Source organism: Ambystoma mexicanum, chromosome 11, assembly GCF_040938575.1.
Source record: "Ambystoma mexicanum isolate Mex_15411 chromosome 11, UKY_AmexF1_1, whole genome shotgun sequence".
In the NCBI taxonomy this organism is placed as follows: Eukaryota; Metazoa; Chordata; class Amphibia; order Caudata; family Ambystomatidae; genus Ambystoma; species Ambystoma mexicanum.
This window is the reverse complement of record NC_090934.1, coordinates 1,063,289,290-1,063,307,809: the sequence shown is the minus strand read 5'-3', so window position 1 is coordinate 1,063,307,809 and position 18,520 is coordinate 1,063,289,290. Positions and strand designations below refer to the sequence as shown.

Below are 18,520 nucleotides of genomic sequence, written 5' to 3'. Positions count from 1 at the left end.
GCTGGAGTAAAGCTTGGTCAGAGTTTTTTTATTTTTTTTTGGTTTCCGATAAAAAGCAGAGCCTGCTGAATGGTGTAGCCTTTCGAATGGAATCACCATTATGGGACGAGCATTTTCATGCCAACACTCGATCATTTTTTGGAAAGTTTACCCAGATGAAATGTCATCCCAGATATATTTGAACACACTCTTTTTTGGCTTTCTTGAAATATGCCGTTACATACCTTACTACTGTAGTTGCATTGCTTGCTACACATATAATATCTATAGCGGAGTGCTGGTAGTAGAGTGCAGTCTGCTGTAGACCGCTGGGGAGCTGGTGTGTGGACTACAGAGATGTGGCAGCCCTGACCGTAGAAATTTAAAATGGACTGTGTGAATCTCTGCATTAAACGTTGGGCGAAGCAAGTTATTCATGGTCTCCCACTTCTTTATTGACTGCTTTTGTTTTTCACCAGTATCCTGCAGTGGGATTGCATATATTTGACAAGCTGTTGGTGAAGCGTCCGCGAGTGTCCACAAAGACTGGGAAGCAGGAGTCTTTTGGAACCTACAGTGGGGACAGCAGGACATAAATCCTCTCCGCTGCTTGGAGTATAGTTTGTATGTGCACATGCTTTTGGCACACTGCATCCTTGTAACTGGACTCAGAAAAGGTGGTCTGTAGATTATAGTGGTGACTGCGGGGCATTGGTCCTTTGAGCAGCTGGCAGAAATCTGATGTTGTCTCCCTGACTGGGTATACCAATGTGTTTGGGCTCTTATATGGTGGAGACTGTGTGAGCACTACCTACAGTTGTGACCCTTTGAGCCGCTTGTAGGAAATAGTATTCTTGGAAGTTTTGAAACTTTTGACAATCTGCCAAGCCATTTGTAAGGTCTGAGGCAGCCAAGTATTTGGCTATGTTTGGTGTATTTGAAAACCTTTTAACTACTTTGGTGCAAAATAGTGAATGCTTGGAAAATAAGTTAGATCTCTAATCACTACTATTGCCCAAATGTATAAACAGGGGGAGGAAGATACTAAAAGACCAAGGTACTAATACCGAGGCTATGCAAGTGAATGGGCTAAGTGAAATCAATGGCGTTGAGCTTGGGTTTTGTTTGCCCACGACACACTTCAAGAGTAGGGATATAGTGGGAGGTGTACCGATCAATGTGTTTGGGTCAAGGCCCCAGAAGTAGATGCTAACGCTACGACTTAAGAAAAAAGCTCAGGTGCAATAGGACTGAGGGTGCAGGAAAAAAGGATAATGTCTCAAGCGGAAATCTATGGAAAGCAAACAAATTCAACAATTGCCACTGCCAGTGTTACGTTAGAAGAACATGCAATAAACTTAATTGAACAGTATTTGGAGGCAACTAGTGCTCAACAAAAGGTTGTTATGCCTGGGACGCCTAAGCACCTTTGTGGATGAAGGTGTAAAATGTATGCCCATGGGGAGGAAGAGATGGACAAGGCTATTGAGTTATAATCTAGAATCAACTGTAAACCAACACTCTGGGGGAGTGAAAGCTAATAGTGATTTATGCACATATAAGCTACAACAGCAAACATATATAAATATGTTAGGCTCACAATGTAGTAAGGCCTAGCGTAGAACACGTAGAAAGAAGAATCAGAGGGTGCGATTAGGTAAACAAGATGCAGTGTTAGAAGATCTGGGCAGTCTGTATCTGCGCTTTGAGGAGGCCATCAGCATACCGTCTAAGGAGGTAAATATCCCATACCAGATAGCGGCTCCAACTATATCTGACTCGGTATCGACGGCTGCTGCTCTCTCTAAAGATGCCACATCTCAAACTCGGGAAATTGCACTAATTCAATTCAAATCAACAGTGTCTTGTGTGGGAGACAATATGGTAATGAGTAGTTTGGGTAGAGGTGATGGCTACAACACGGAAGTGACTAGAGTACTACAAATAAAGATAGTCTCCTCCACTGACCAACATCCGGCCATTAATATCTACTTTATCTTGGATGGATGGAATTATAGGATTATAATCATTAAAGTATGTGAACGTGTCACCTCTTTTCATATTATATGTGTTTTTATGAGATTAGCTTTTCCTGATGTGGCCAGTAGCAGACATGAAACTATCTACATGACCTTTAACGCATGCATGTCCTGTATATCCAAAATGGTATTTGCTGTAGCATTTGCTTTTTTTCCCCACAATGATAATGGCAGTATTTGTCATACTTGTGTCTTTAGAAACATAAGACTTTGGCCATTATGGGTTCCCTTGTGATGACACACATAGGGCCCCATTACGAGTCTGCAACGTACCGGCACCCGTTCCGGACCGGCAGACTACAACTCTGCTTTCCAGTGCCGCTGTCATGACCTGGCGAAATTGCCCCTTCTGGACCTCATGGTCATTGTCACGAAGGGCTTGTACTCCTTGTTCCTCCCAACATGGCCGTACCAAGCTCCGTGCTACGCACTAGCTTTCACGTCATGGCACGTACTATAAATTGGTCACGCCCCTGCGGGTCCGCGCGTCTCAATGCTATCTTCGGTAGTGACCCGACGTGTGTTTGCTCTCTACATTGATTTCCTTGATCCTCTTACTTCCTTCCTTGCCTACTTTTCTGTTCCTGGATTTCCCCCCCTACTTCGCTTGTTATCGCTAATCCTGGATACCCTGGAACCACGAACATCCCGGAACTCTGAACGCGCCCTGCAACCTGACGAGGTTCGGGCAAGCCTATTCAAGACCCGAACCATTCACAGGAAGAGTCCTGCGGCCGAACAAGGGAGATCCCGATCACAGGTGAGACAGGGGGAGATTTACGACAGTTTGAGACGCCGAACGATCAATACGGATTCTACCATGGAGAATGCTATTCAGGACCTGATGCGCGGAATGCAAGAACTTTCCACAGAGATGCAGAATTTAAAAGCCGAGAATGCGGCGCTAAAACAGCTTGTCTTGTCACGAGTCTCCGCGAACAAGGACAGCGTATTATTGGGAGGAGTGGTTGATAAATACGACGGTTCAACAAAGACCTTACGTGGATTCCTGGATTCTTGTTTGGTACATTTTACCTTCAAGCCCTACTATTTCACAACTCCTAGGGCTAAGGTGGGCTTCATAATATCGCATCTTTCCGGCAATGCCCTTACATGGGCCACTCCTTTACTCAATTCAGGGGATGCTCTCCTGGATGATTATGAAGGGTTCATCGCGGAACTCAAGACCATGTTCGAACGAACAGAGCTGGTTCACAGTGCTCAAGAAGAGTTACTGGACTTCCAACAAGGATCCCAAGACATGTTGACCTATGTCACCAGATTCAAACAGCTAGCCAAAGAGGCGGACTGGCCCCTGGAAGCCAGTTTTACCTTGTTTCGCGGAGGCCTAAATGAAGAGATTAAGGACGAGTTAGCCAGGGTGGCACGTCCTAGTTCATTCCAGGCCCTCCTGGACTTGTCTTTGCAAATAGACTTTAGAATCCAAGAAAAAAAGGCCGAAAAGAAAAAGAATAAAGTATCAATTCAAAGAAACTCTCTAGAGAATACTACAAGGACAGAATCGGCCAAGAGTCCGAGCACTGATTCTGAACCCATGCAACTTGGAGCCTTTCGTGGACCAATTTCCCCGCAGGAAAGGTTAAGAAGGATAAACACAGGCTTATGCATGTATTGTGCCTCGGATAAACATCTAGTTAAAGAGTGTCCTCTGGCTCCTCCCCGACGCTCGGGAAACGCCAGCTACCGATCCTAAATGGAGCAAGGTTTCGGGAGAGCGATGTTTGCTCCACATCAATTCCATCCTTGAACTCTCCTGGACAAAACAAATTGGTGATATTACCGGCCTTTTTATCGCCATCCAAGGACAAGGTTTACCCCATACTGGCCTTGGTGGATTGCGGAGCAATGGGAGTCTTCATTGATCAAGGTTGGGTCAGAAGTCATAACATTCCATATGAAGCAAGAAGTTTTTCACAGCCAGTGGAAGCAATTGACGGAAGACCTCTTTCCTCAGGACCCATAAGTCTGCAAACAAGGGAGATCCAACTTTCCATAAATCATCATCAAGAAAGAATTGTGTTTGACATTATAAAATCAGCCCATTACCCCTTGGTTCTGGGCATGCCCTGGTTACAAAGGCACAATCCATATATCAACTGGACGGCCGGATCCTTATTCCTGGGCTCCGAGTTCTGTATGAACCATTGTTTGAACCTTGATACCTCAGTCACAGCCCCTATAAGTCTACCAAGGTGTCCAGAGACACCACTCATGGTTTCCAATATTGTACAAGTTCCAGAGATCTATCAAGGGTATGCTGATGTATTTTCTACTGCCATCGTTCAAGCCTTACCTCCACATAGACCCGGAGACTGTGCCATAGATACTGAACCCTCAGCAGTGATTCCCTTTGGCAGGATGTTTATCCTTTCAGAACCAGAAAAGAGAGCCCTCCGGGAATACCTAGATACTAATCTTGAGAACGGCACCATAAGACCTTCAAAATCACCAGCTGGTGCTTCATTGTTCTTCGTTACTAAAAAGGATACCAAAGAGCTCAGACCTTGCCTGGACTATCGGGGCCTAAATCAACACACCCTGAAAGACAGATACCTACTACCCCTGATCTCGGATATCCTTGAAGCTGTGAGAGGTGCAGTGATATTCACGAAACTGGATCTCTGAGGAGCTTACCATTTGATCCGTATCCGGGAAGGAGACGAATGGAAAACAGCCTTTAGAACACCCTTTGGTCACTTTGAATACCTAGTCATGCCCTTTGGCCTGACTAATGCTCCCGCAGTCTTCCAGCGTTTTATGGATAGGGTGTTCTCTGACATGTTATTTCTCAATGTTATCGTCTACTTGGATGACATATTGATCTTCTCAAAGGATTCCTTGAAACATGAAGAACATGTAAAGGCAGTACTTCAACATCTCCGTGAAAATCAACTCTTAGCCAAACCAGAAAAATGTTTGTTTCATGTTACATCAGTTCACTATCTGGGGTTTGTCCTTAGTTCAGAAGGAATTAGTATGGACCCTTCAAAGGTGAAGGCCATACTGGCTTGGCCCGCCCCAACATCTGTAAAGTCAATACAATCCTTCCTGGGGCTTGCCAACTTCTACCGGAAATTCATTCCCACCTTTTCCGAGATTGTTCAACCCATTGTTAATCTCCTGAAGAAAGACGTTCCATTCAACTGGTCTATACCACAAGACAAGGCATTCCAACGCTTGAAAGAAGAATTCACTCAGGCCCCCATCATGGCCCAACCTGACATAAACCGTCCTTTTCTAGTGGAAACTGATGCCTCCAATTGCGCCATAGGAGCAGTTTTAAAACAAGAATCTGATGATAAGTTGGAACATCCCATTGCTTACCTTTCACGGACCCTGACCACCAGCAAGACTCACTACTCAGTTCTGGAGAAGGAGTTATTGGCCATTCGTCAAGCCTTCACTGAATGAAGACATCTACTCCTGTGTGCTAAATATCCAGTTCAAGTCCGTACTGATCATCGAAATCTTCAGGTCCTACAATCCATGGAGTGCAGGAACAGTAGACAAGCTCGATGGGCCTACTTCTTTGCTCAATATCAATTTCAAATTTCACATGTTCCTGGATCGCAAAACATGATTGCCGATGCCCTTTCTCGACGTCCCTACTACGTTCCCTTGGAGGATAAGATCTATCCTAAAATGTTTCCACCTACAATCTTTGTAGCTCAAGCGATCAATCTCCAATCTTTGTAGCTCAAGCGATCAATCTACTGGAAGAAATCAGAGTACAGACTCAATCATCTGAACTCTGGAAGGACATATCCGAGAAAAAACCCTGGCGTCTGACAATCAAGGAAGGATATTTATTCAAGAACAATTCAGTGGTCATTCCGACAAAAGAACTTCAACAGAAGATAATGAATCTATGCCATGATACTCTTCACTCCGGCCATCGAGGAGTAACCAACACCTTCCATCTTATACAAAGACAGTTCTGGTGGCCAGGGATGAAGGCCAGTGTAGTTCAATACATCAAGACCTGTGCAATTTGTAGTCAGAACAAATACGATAATCAGAGGCCGGCGGGTCTGCTTTTACAACCTACGTTGCCAACCAGACCCTGGGAAGTTATTGCCACTGACTTCATTGTTGAATTACGACCTTCCCGAGGATATACAACCATCATGGTAACCATTGACTTGTTCACTCATCTAGCTCATTTTAGACCATTGTATAAACTACCATCTTCCTCAGAGCTTGCTGGAATTTTCCTGGAACATATTTTTCGTCTTCATGGCCTACCTGCCAAGATTATTTCGGATCGAGGACCTCAGTATATTTCACAATTCTGGAAACATCTCTGTCGTGTTCTAGGAATCCAACGTGCCCTTTCTTCAGGCTATCATCCACAAACCAATGGGGCAACGGAACGAGTAAATCAAACCCTGGAACAATATCTTCGTTGTTTTGCCACCAAGGTTCAAGACGATTGGTCTCTCCTTATACCTTTAGCCGAATTCTCCTACAATAACTCAGATCATTCAGCTCTCAAGATCAGCCCTTTCTATTGCAGTCAAGATTATCATCCTTCTGTTTTACCATCAGTTCTTCCAGAATCTACTCCTGTACCTACCCTTGACTCTTGGATTCAGACGCTGATCGACTTACAAAGAGAGGCCAAGGATCAGTTAGAACAGGCCCAGACTCGAACCAAAGGATATGCGGACTCTAAGAGAAGACCATCACCTTCCTATTCAGTTGGCGATCAAGTCTGGCTAGCCTCGAAAATGTTACCTCGACATCTACGACCAAACAAATTGGCTCCTCGCTATTATGGTCCATTTTCTATAAAGGAGATCATCAATCCTGTCTCCTTCCGACTTAAGCTCCCGGATTCCTGGAAGAAGATACATCCAGTCTTCCATACTTCCCTGTTGAAACCCTACGTTAGTTCTACTCGGAAACCCTTCAAACCCACACCTGTTGTTGTGGACGACCAGTTGGAATATGAGGTGTCCAGGATATGTGATTCCAGGTATAGGAGGGGTCGACTACAATATCTGGTCGAGTGGAAAGGCTACCCCCCTAGCGAGAGAACATGGGAACCAGTTTCTAATTTAAAGACCCCTCGTTTGCTCAGAAAATTCCATCTTATTCACCCAGGCAAGCCTGGAGGAACCAGTCTTCGGAGGGGGCATGCTGTCATGACCCGGCGAAATTGACCCTTCTGGACCTCATGGTCATTGTCACGAAGGGCTTGTACTCCTTGTTCCTCCGAACATGGCCGTACCAAGCTCCGTGCTACGCACTAGCTTTCACGTCGTGGCACGTGCTATAAATTGGTCACGCCCCTGCGGGTCCACGCGTCTCAATGCTATCTTCGGTAGTGACCCGACGTGTGTTTGCTCTCTACATTGATTTCCTTGATCCTCTTACTTCCTTCCTTGCCTACTTTTCTGTTCCTGGATTTCCCCCCCTACTTCGCTTTTTATCGCTAATCCTGGATACCCTGGAACCACGAACATCCCGGAACTCTGAACGCGCCCTGCAACCTGACGAGGCTCGGGCGAGCCTATTCAAGACCCGAACCACTCACAGGAAGAGTCCTGTGGCCGAACAAGGGAGATCCCGATCACAGGTGAGACGGGGGGAGATTTACGACAGCCTGTGCACCCAGCAGGTCTGACCTGCCGGGCGCAATGCCGCTGGAAAGCAGAGTTGTCACAGAAGCACCAGTACTGTTGGCAACAGTGCCGGTGCTTCAGTCTCCCCAGTCCCACAGAGTCCTATAGGGCTCCATGGGAATATGTGGAACAGCATTTTCCGCCGGCTGATATCCTGGGCCACCGGGACTTCTAATGTTCTGGCGGCACCCCGATCTCAGGCAGCACAAACGGTGTTACAGTCCGGCTGGTTACCGGCGGATGTGTAATGAGGCCCATAATGTCATTTTTACTTTATAAGCCACTCTGTGTCTTTGCATTCAAAAATTGACAGATGTAATCAATACAAAAAACACAAATAGATCCCTGAAACATCAAACACTTGTTTGAAAAATATGTCATTATCTTTTCACATAGCGATCACATAGGCATCTGATATACAAGAGTTGACCTTTCCTTTCCTAGTTAAATTTCCGCACCCCAGTCTGGAACTAATATTCCATGCTATAATCACAGTATCCCATTGGTATGCAGGCTTTTAAAAGAAATCGATTCAATGTGTATGTGGGGCTAGGGGAGCCGCTGATTAGGAGGGGTGCTTTATGCATGAGGTAGGGAGGGGTGGGATAGGTGGGGGGACTCCACATACCAAAACAAAAAGCTTGAATTCAGGTCACCCAAACAGCAGGTTTTGAAAACAACTTAGAACTATAATCACAAATAAGGTGGCACAAAAAGTGCCCACACAGGGGGGTTTCCTTGGCCAAATCCGGCCCTCCCTGACTGCACAAACCTGGGCTTTTAGCAGATGGGGCAATATCCAACATGCAGCCTCACATTATGAACTTTAAAAAAAAGCCTTATGGCTACAGCTATATATGTACACTCTCTGGATGCAGCAGGATAACTATCGCACCTTGCACTCCGCCGATTTCAATTAATGCACGTGGGCTACTTCCTTCTCAACCTTGCATATGGAAATAAAAATATATATTGACACTGCTGGCCCATTGTAGCCTCATACCTGGCTCCTCTTTACCTACTTCCTGTCCAGTGGAGAAGATGCAAAACATGCACATCCACGCCACACCTAACAATGTTTATACTATTTGCCGTGCTATCAAGCATTAACTTCATTCACTTAGGCCCCCCTAAATTTGTTTTTATGCCACGCATTTTTGGTGAGTGTTCGCATTCAGCTCGGGACGCACTACATCTTGTTTATAACAAATACCTTTACACAGCTGACTCATTTGTTACCTGTGCTAAATTGTAAACATTAAAGCTGGAACAAAAAAAATTCTATAAATTAGAATGATGCTTTTTTTCACACAAGCCCTGCATGGAGGGCATCCCCTCTTGCAAAAAATCATGTATGGTACAAAGGACCACCATCCATTGGTATTTGGTTTCTTTGTGTTTGTTGTTGCCATTAGTAATTTCAATAATGGGCCTCATTACGAGTCCAGCGGTAGCCCTGCCGAAAAAACAGGCAGGCTGCTGCCCGACCCGAAATACCATAACGCCTCCGTGATTGCCTGAAACACCAGGCATTACAACCCCGGTGACCCGGTAATTCCGGAGGTCGAATGGAGGTGGAATTCCGTAAATCCCCAGTCCCGTAGGACTCCATGGGGATGGGGACCATGGAAACACTGGTTCCGTCTATGACGGAGCCGGTGTTTCCATTTCTGCCTGCAGGTGGGTGGCGTTACTCCCGCCAGGTCAGACCTGGCGGGAGTGACACCTCCCGCCTGCAGAACTCGGAATCAGCCGGTCCGGGAAACAATGGTGGCGGCGGATTTACCACCACCATTGTTTCCGGACCGGCAGGGTCATATTGAGGTCCAATGTCTTCTAGATCACACATTTTCTGGAGCCAAAAGTCTTGCAAGCTTTCCTTTGGGACCTCACTTGTACCAGTGCACCTTTTGTAAAGGAAAAGTATTTTCAAGTCAGCAGATCAGGCTACAATGTTTAACATGTGTAAAGGTTTACGCTCGAGTGCCAGGAAGGGCAAAAAGCTTCTTTGACAATTTAACTGATATAATCTGTGACAGTGAGCCTTTGCTGATAAAGGAGGGCCTAAAACAGGGCACTAGCTCTGAAGTGGAAACATTACTACACTGTACATAGCTATAAGTTTGATAAAACACCATTGCAGAAGCCAAAAGAGTCAAACTGAGCAGGCACATACAAGATCACCTTATACTCACTTTATGGGGAAGCCTGAAAAACCAGCAGCCAGGAATATTGACATCTTCATGAGGCCCGTTGCCATGGTGAAAGGCAGGCAAGTTTGTATTAAGGGAGTGGGCTTCTTGCTCCACAATTTCGACCTGCAATTTAAAGTAACACACAAATCATACACAGTATAATATACACAATAATCTCTTCTGTTGCCACACATTCTAATAGAACATAGGCTTGAAGGGTGGACGAAGCATTTAGCACCATTAAACCATGATTGTAAAACAAAATAAAATGTATTCACTGTTGTCTACCCATTTTGGTTCTCTTAGTTATGAGATTACTATATTCACAAAATGAAGAAAAGGAAAAACCTGGAGGGCATTATTGAAAAATGGGTTTAACCTACATGCATGAACGCAATCACCCACATCATATAATACATTAAAAAAAAAAGAATTAAAATATTTTTCAAAAATCAAGCCTAACAAGTAAAAGGGAGTCTTTATATGGAGAAAAAGCCATCAACCTGCGGATTTAAGGTACTTCATTCTGATGCCATACAGAGTCGAGATAGTTAGAAACTGCTACAGTTGTAGTAGGTGAGACTCCCAATTTAAACATCAATGCATCAGGAGAATTTTAAATCCCACCATCTAATATATAATATATAATGAACGTTTCCCATCTTGCAATACAGTGGGCAAACCCCAAAAAATGCCTATCAGTTTCCTCAAGAACTTCACAAAAATGCCATTTACTTGAATTGAGGAGCCATTGTGTAGACGCAAGTGGGAGAATTCAACCTGAATTGGTGAAGTGAGGCGAGCAAGTGAACACTCTGCAGTCTGTTGCCCTGAGTTTTGATTGTGGCTGCTCTGTGCTCTGCTAATATAATTTGGCTCCTCCAACATACTCTTCATCAACTGGACGCAGCCGCGAAGAGTCGCGAAGTGAGGCGAGGAAGTGAACAGTCTGCAGTCAGCAGTCGGTGTGAGGTGGGGGGAGTGGCTCTCGTATTTTCCGAGCTCTGCAGGCTCGGCGTGTCTAAGTGTGGTGCAACAGCATTCTTGCCACCTGCCTTTTTCTCTAGAGTTAACAGAGCAAGTACTGAATTGAAGATGGCTGCTCCTAATAGAGGTTCAGCTGTTTGGACTATTCATTGGTGACAAACAAGAGTGATAACATCGACAAAAACATTATGAGTAATAAGACTGATAAGATTGGTTGGAAGGGTGGAAAAGTTCTAAAAGTATTGAATGAGGTGAATGATTTAAGCATCATTGAATATGCTGATTCAGCTCATGTTTAAAACCCAGGAAATATTGGAAACTATGGGGACTATGAAGAGGACTTAAACCTGGTGTAACTCAACAAACTTGTGTTGCTTCCATTGCTGGATCACCAACAGATTTGATTACATTAATGGAGACTTATCCATCTGAGGGAAATGATATAATGTCCCGGAGTGAGGGGGGGTTCCTTCTCCACTGCCCTTGTTTGGTAAGGCAGAGAAGTCAAACATGCATCCAACCTTGAGGAACGTATACAAACGCATACACTTAACACATCCAACTATCTACGGCCTTAACATGGTTTTAGGCTCCTTTGTCAGCCTGTATGACAATATTTGGAGCGTGGTAAAAGCTCACATCTTAATTCTGTCAGGAATTAATGTGAAGTTGGAAGACATGGGCTGTCAATCAAGTCTTATCCAGGGATGTGTACCTCAGGGAAGAGTGGCAATTCTGCTGATCTTAAACATCCTGCCTTCAACGCTGCTATTGTTGTCATTGATGATAATGTTGTGGTAGCCAAGGATGTTCCGGTTGGTCTGGGGTGTCCGGTCTCAACACAAATTACTGAGACACTATTGAGGATGGCAATCTCATTGAATTGGATAACAACGCAGACCCGATGGAAACATGGAGGATGTTGGGGCTATTGTGCAATTAACAAATGGTGGGGGGTAGTTCATTAAGTTCTGCAATGATCAGATGGCCTGGCACCAAAAAGGAAAAAAGCCAAACAATTTAAAACTGCCGAAAAGGAGAAACGCCTCGTCTCGAAAAAATTCCTGTTCAATTTAACATTAGCAGAGCCTTTGGTGCAGGGACGGAACTCAAAGAGACAGGTTCCTAAAGTTATGACCCCCAATACAAGTAGTAATTGGGGAGTTGGACAGTGAAACCATTGCCCTGCCCAGTATCAAATCTCGTGAAATCATGCGAAAGGGGACTCAAGTCACTACCTATTGGGGTTAGTAACGACTAATTTAAACTCTTGCGCTACTTCAGATATGGAAATTCAAACAGACCCGGCTTTAAATTTACCAAATGGATAGGGCCCGGTTTCTCTCCCTTGCCAAGAGTTTAAATTATCTGGCCCAAGAATTTTAGAGGGGTCCGACGTTAAACGTTTAGTTTCAAGTCATTGTCCCGCTCTCAATTTTGATACTGCTACCTGCCATAGTAGATCATTTTTTAATTGTCCACCTATATCAATGGGTGCAGAGAAGATCTGAATACTCCTTGCTCATTAAAGAACATGAATCCTTCTCACAATAATACAGATCAAGGTTTCCTTGAATCAGAGAAAACTGGGATGGACCATGTAGTCGTTAATGAGTATGAACAGAGGTGTCCTTCGGCACCCACGTTTCCAACATCGAGCAATGGTCTAGATTGTATATTGGGTAGGTTGTACGTCCCTAAAATGGTGACACAATGTGAGCCTACGCGAATGTTAGCATTAGCACCTAGCCAAAATGAGGGGTTCTTTAACCTTAATAATAAGGAATGTGATGGTTTAAAGAAAACCCTCAATGGCTTTGGTTGCTCATTAACAAGTCCCCCCAGCAACAGGCCCTACAGTATACGGAGACAAGCAAGGAATATGGATGTATGTCCGGAACTTAGGAAGGATAAACATCCACTGTTCCAGTAGGGCACCTCAAGATAAGTCTTTGGGGGTCATATAAACTAATGATAAGCTTGCTCGGTGGGAACTACCCAATATGCCTAAATCGAGGTAATGTTCTGACAATTTTTTCTGAGATTCCGTCTTTGAGTCTATTGGCCTCTGCTGATTTTTACAGGGTTGAGTTTCGGGACCGAAAGAATACAGAACGAGAGAAATTAAATAATCTCGGCTTTGATATTGTACGTTTGGAAGAGCAAGGTCAGCTGCAGAGGCCATGATGCTGTGCAGCACCGGCATCCATGTGGTGCACTGTGCTGGGGCCTCTATGCTTGACAATGGACGAACAAGCTGTCTGTCGAGTGAGTGAAGGCACTCAAACAACAAAGCAAGTGGAGGGGATTAGCTCATGACTGTTCCCGCTATCGAAGAAACGGCAGAAGCAGACAGTTGATTCTTAATGGAGCGCACAGTGCTGGCTGTTTAATACAAGCACTGTCAAGGATCTGAGCGCAAAAAAGACTCTGCTGTCGCTAGTGATATGCAGCACGGAATTATTGGTCATGCTAGAATAGATAAGGGACTAATAGAGTGGCGTATGGTGCTGCCATCATACGTCATACTTACTACCCACTAAAACAGCATGCATATGGTGACTTCAAGTATACGACTGCGGAAATGACTTCACACATTCATACAACACACACTAGCCTTCTGTGGACATATGCTAACACTGTGAAAGCATCCGGCTGAATGAATAGACTACCTCCTGCTATGATTTGTTCTAAAATGGATTTCACATAAATTACTGATATCAACAAATCAATGATGTCGCCCAAAAAATTCTACAATTTGACCAGTGACATTTTTTTTCTGGTAGACATAATTTACATTGCTTTTTAAATACATGGTTACATAAATTTGCTACTCATGATTTCAAATGTCACCACGGTATATTTAATTCAAGAAAACATTGAGTTAATTTGGGCAAAGCACACATTGCTCACAAGATGGACACTTCCAAGATGTGTTTGAATAACGTACTCCAAGTATATGTATCTTGTGCACAAACAAAATCTATGGGTCTTAAACAGGTTTGTGTGAAAAGGTTAGGTCACTTAAAACGGTAATGCTTCATAGGCAAAATATCAGTGTAGGAAGGAGTTGCAGATGACAGACTCTTAATTTTAGAAAAATGCAAAAGAACTTTGGTACAATAATTTGCAAACCAAGGGCAAACAATTTTCTTAGTTTTCAAATTGAAGCATTAGTAATGAAATAGCTGTAACTTGGAAGGAACCAATGTAATGTTGAATCAATATGTCCCAACATATTAAAAACAGCCTTCAAATTTGACTGAGCCTGGTTGTTTTTGCAGGGGCATATATAACATGTTTTTCTTGATTAACTTGTGTAAAAGCAAATTCACTGTTCTGGACCAGTGCTTAATTTGTGTGGGGGACTGTGGGAGCAGCTATGGGTGGCGACAGCAGTAGTGCCCACCCAGAGTGTCACGGGGGTGGTAGAAAATATTTGGGCCCTGGCACTTACATTTTTTTTTACAAATCAAGCACTGAGTGGACCTGACAGGAACGATTATAAAATCACCCTGTATATAGTGGGTCAGGGCCCAAGAGAAGTAAGGGAATTGGCACCTAATAATGATGTAATGAATACTAACTGGGCTGTTACATCCACGCTATGGAAAGACCTGCTCCATGATATACGGCCAGACTGTGCTGTACCAAATAGCAAATCTGATATCAAGATTATCGCGTGCTACAAGATACTTGGTTATTAGATCCACCAGTGAATGATGGATTACAAGTTTTCTTTCGATCAGCTAAGCCTAGTCAGGGTGGTAGACCCTCAGGTGGCCTCATTACAGCATTAAAATCAACTAGGGGCCTCACTCTGGAGATGTTGCTGAATCTCCCTTTTTGTTTTTTTTGGCCCTTTCAGCATCTAATCTGGAACTTTCTGAAAATGTTCAGTTTATAAATGTTTATTGGCACACTGGGGTAGCAGACTTAGATGATTTTCTATAGACTATTATCCATTGTATCCACGACTGGCAAAGTCGTGTTCAACAAGGGAAAACAGTGAAACAGTGGAGTGTTGCTCAGCTGCAGGTGTTGTCAGTGGGCTGCTCTTCATCACAGAAGCCTTGGCTCCTACAGTGATAAGATGAACAGCTGCAGAAGCCCTACTTTTACAAGAATCAGTTGAGAGCATGCCCAAACCCACCAATGGTAAGTATCTGCACCACTCAAACAGCCAGTGGTTATCCAATCATGGACAGCCACTGGCCACCACATCTTCCCAGCAACAATCATTCAAGGACCAGAGATGTGGATTGGGACTAGACAGTCCCATCCCACTTCTCTAGCACACACATAAACCGCCCCTTAGCGTGCAAAGTTGTAGCTTTCCCCGGAAAAGTGATTTCCATATAAGGCATTTCCTTACCTGGAAATGGAGGAAGAAGGCCAAAGAACAATATGCAAATTAACAAGGGGGGGGTCCTGGGAGTACCTCTCCCAGACATTAGTCCTGGTTACGAGAGACTTACCCAGAGTCTTTAGCTCACTATCTTTCACAGAGAAGAAATATCCCAAACATATCAGTCTTTGTCCTGCCCTGGGGCAGTCCAGCACAGAAATTCTACGCAATTCTCCTTTGAACAAGAGTACCAACAGCAACCCCAGACACGTGTTTCGGTCTGGTTGGACCTCATCAGTAGGGTGGAGCTGTGCCTCTCTAAGAATAGTGAGCAAGGGGTCCACGTCTGGATTCCCCTAGTAACTTCGGGTGAGACCCAAAGTTACTTAAATATGCAAATTAACAAGGGGGGTCCTGGAAGTCCCTCTGCCAGACATTAGTCCTGGTTACGAGAGACTTACCCAGAGTCTTTAGCTCACTATCTTTCACAGAGAAGAAATATCCCAAACATATCAGTCTTTGTCCTGCCCTGTCTTAGAGAGCCACAGCTCCACCCTACTGATGAGGTCCAAGCAGACCGAATCACGTGTCTGGGATTGCTGTTGGTTCTCTTGTTCAGAAGAGAATTGCCTAGCATTTCGGTGCTGGACTGCCCCAGGGCAGGACGAAGACGTATATGTTTGGGATATTTCTTCTCTGTGAACGATAGTGAGCTAAAGACTGTGGTTAAGACTTAATGGTAAAAATATCAAAGCTGCCACCAGCTTGTCTTAGGCACATCATAAAAGTAACCAAAGGGCCATTATATCAATAAATAAGGATACAAAGCATCCTAAATGCACTTCACTGTGAGGTTATATGTGCAATTGTAACAATACACAAATTCACAATGGGAAACAGTCTCTCATTACTGAAAGTCTTGCAGACTAATCACTTTCCCCAGATTTGTGTAATTGCAGACTGTGCATCAATTAAAAGGGAGTACGTAATTGTTTATGGAAATAGACTGAAAATCGACTATTAATGGACAATATTTCTAATGTAGAGAAATTGAATGGTATCAGTTTTTTTAAAGTATCAATTACTGATCCTGTTAAAACAGTGGACAAAAGGAAGAAAAGGCTTTGACAATAATTCTTTGTGGAATAGTATTAAATGTAAACTAATACCATATTCCAGAGGCCCAGAATGGCAGTTGTGATGCACTATCCGGTTGGGAAAATGCAGAGATGGATATATCTTGGGTGTGCCATTGGCATGAACGGTGCGTGGCTGCTGCTCTATTTGAATTTTGAAATTAAGTAATGCTTCTCACAGAGCACTGAGATCATACAAGGAGAGATCAGTGACCACCATGCAGCCAAGTCTTAAACAGAGAAATAAAGAAGGGGGAACCGATGCCAAGCGCAATATGATATGGCATTTATAACGCGCCCGTACACAGGCGTTTCTAGGCGCGAAAACGTTATGACATGCATTTATCTCACAGCATGAAGCGGTTTGGTCAGGTCTCTCAAGACTTTGCTGTACATTAAATTAATTGTCTGAGTCATTACCTAACATGCATCTTCATCCTACAGAGCTTAGCAAAAAACTTGAAACTCGATAAACTAGAGTAAGATACCACAGTGGGGGTGAGAAGAGGTGCACCATTGGGACCTCACTTAATTAGACTTGGACTTTTCTCCTACCAGTCATTGGCCTAAGGTCAAATTTATTTGGTTTAATGCAGTTTTTATTACATAAAGGCAAAAAACTGGCTGGAAAATGTGCACCTGAATCAAATCTAGTCCTATGGTCAAACCTTAGCAAAGGTACGAATATAACAGAAAACAGAACATTTATTAAGAGCGCTTTCAAAACTATAGAAATCTACCACAGGCTTCAAAACATAAAAGCTACAAGAGAAAAGGGATTTTAAGGGGAAATTATAGTCTTAGTATGAAAACAAACTGGAAACTTCCAACAGGCAAGCAAAAATGAGGAAGTGAGATATGATCCATAAGGGATCAAAGAAATAGAAGGGACATTATATAAGTTACATATTTGAGTTCATACATCTATACGATTCATCTGGACTACTTGTCAACAAAAGCAAAGTATAGTCTTCCAACATTACAGTAAGAGTTAATCATGAAGATGATCATTTGAAAAATAAGCAGAATGCAAAAAGATATCCCAATCACAGAAGGTGATCCAGTTTCTGTCCTGCCTTCCAACTTCCCAGCCCATTGCCTGTCCTCTCCTCTCTCCCTGGGATAGGATATACCAATGCCAGAGGTCCTGTATGGGATAATAAGCAACGTATAGCTCATAACAAAAACAGCCATCTAACTGCTTTGCTTGTTGTCCAGTCAAGAGTTCTGCTTAATCTCTCTGACCACCTTTCAACAGAAGGCCCCATCATGTGACCTGACCAGAAGACGGCACAAGTTGAGGAATCCCCTCCATTGGACGCACGCACATTCCCACCTGCCCATAATGTTACTAGTGGGTATTTACTAGCTGGGTTGCCATTGTGCAGGGTTGGAGAGGATTTCTCTGTCATTGTACATTGTCACATCGCAGCTGTTCTCATCACAGACTTTAATATGCTGTTTTCTCTGCAACAGGCATCCAAGCAAAGAATTGACAAGCAAGGAAAGCTTGAATTGTTTGGTATGCAAGGGAATTCCCTTTTAATGCCTGTCTAGGCCTAGGAAAGAAGATTTTGCCTCCAACAGCTGCCCTGTACCCAAATACAAAATGCCATAAGAATCATAACTTTCACCTCTTGTGATTTTGCCTTCTTCTCAGATCCAGAGTTAAAGACTTCTAGCCCCGGGTCACTTTCTTTTCGGCTTAGCTCTTCCACCTGGAAGAATGAAACACAAACTGTTAATTTCACTTTCCATTGTTGAAGTCTGACGCAGAGACACAAAAAATAAATGCAGGTTTAAAAGTAGCTCCCTTTCAATCCAAACCTTTATTGAAATACAATGTTATTTGATCAGCAGCAACTCTATTGTTTTATAATTTGCGTGCCTTGCTGGTCTTCTCCGAAGTGACAATGGCCTTTTTTCAATTGAGCACTTAACCCATCCGTGCTCAATCGCCAGTTAGCAAAGCAGGAAAACCAAGTGGGATCGACAAAATGAAAAGGAAGCTGTGTGCATGCATGGCTCCATCTTCATTCAGGATCTGTACTCCTTATGCAGGCACAAGCTTCAAATCCTCAGTCCCAGCATCTCTCGCCACACACAAGGCCCAAATACTGCCCCTCTGGGGAATAGGCCCGCAAGAGAGGATCGTCTGTCAAGTTCATCAAGGTTCACGGTGCACTGA

At 43.8% G+C, this 18,520-nt stretch overlaps 1 protein-coding gene across 2 annotated transcripts in view; it reads right to left on the bottom strand.

Annotated features, from left to right (window-relative positions):
* The window catches only part of POLG (DNA polymerase gamma, catalytic subunit), a 1,004,779-nt gene that overhangs the window by 442,324 nt on the left and 543,935 nt on the right, over positions 1 to 18,520 (bottom strand). For both annotated transcript variants that reach the window (XM_069624312.1, XM_069624311.1), the window contains exons 12-13: positions 17,967 to 18,050; positions 9,862 to 9,984 (exon numbers count right to left, since the gene is read on the bottom strand). In XM_069624312.1, the coding sequence (XP_069480413.1) occupies positions 9,862 to 9,984; positions 17,967 to 18,050 (207 nt within the window). The remainder of the gene's footprint in view (positions 1 to 9,861; positions 9,985 to 17,966; positions 18,051 to 18,520) is intronic.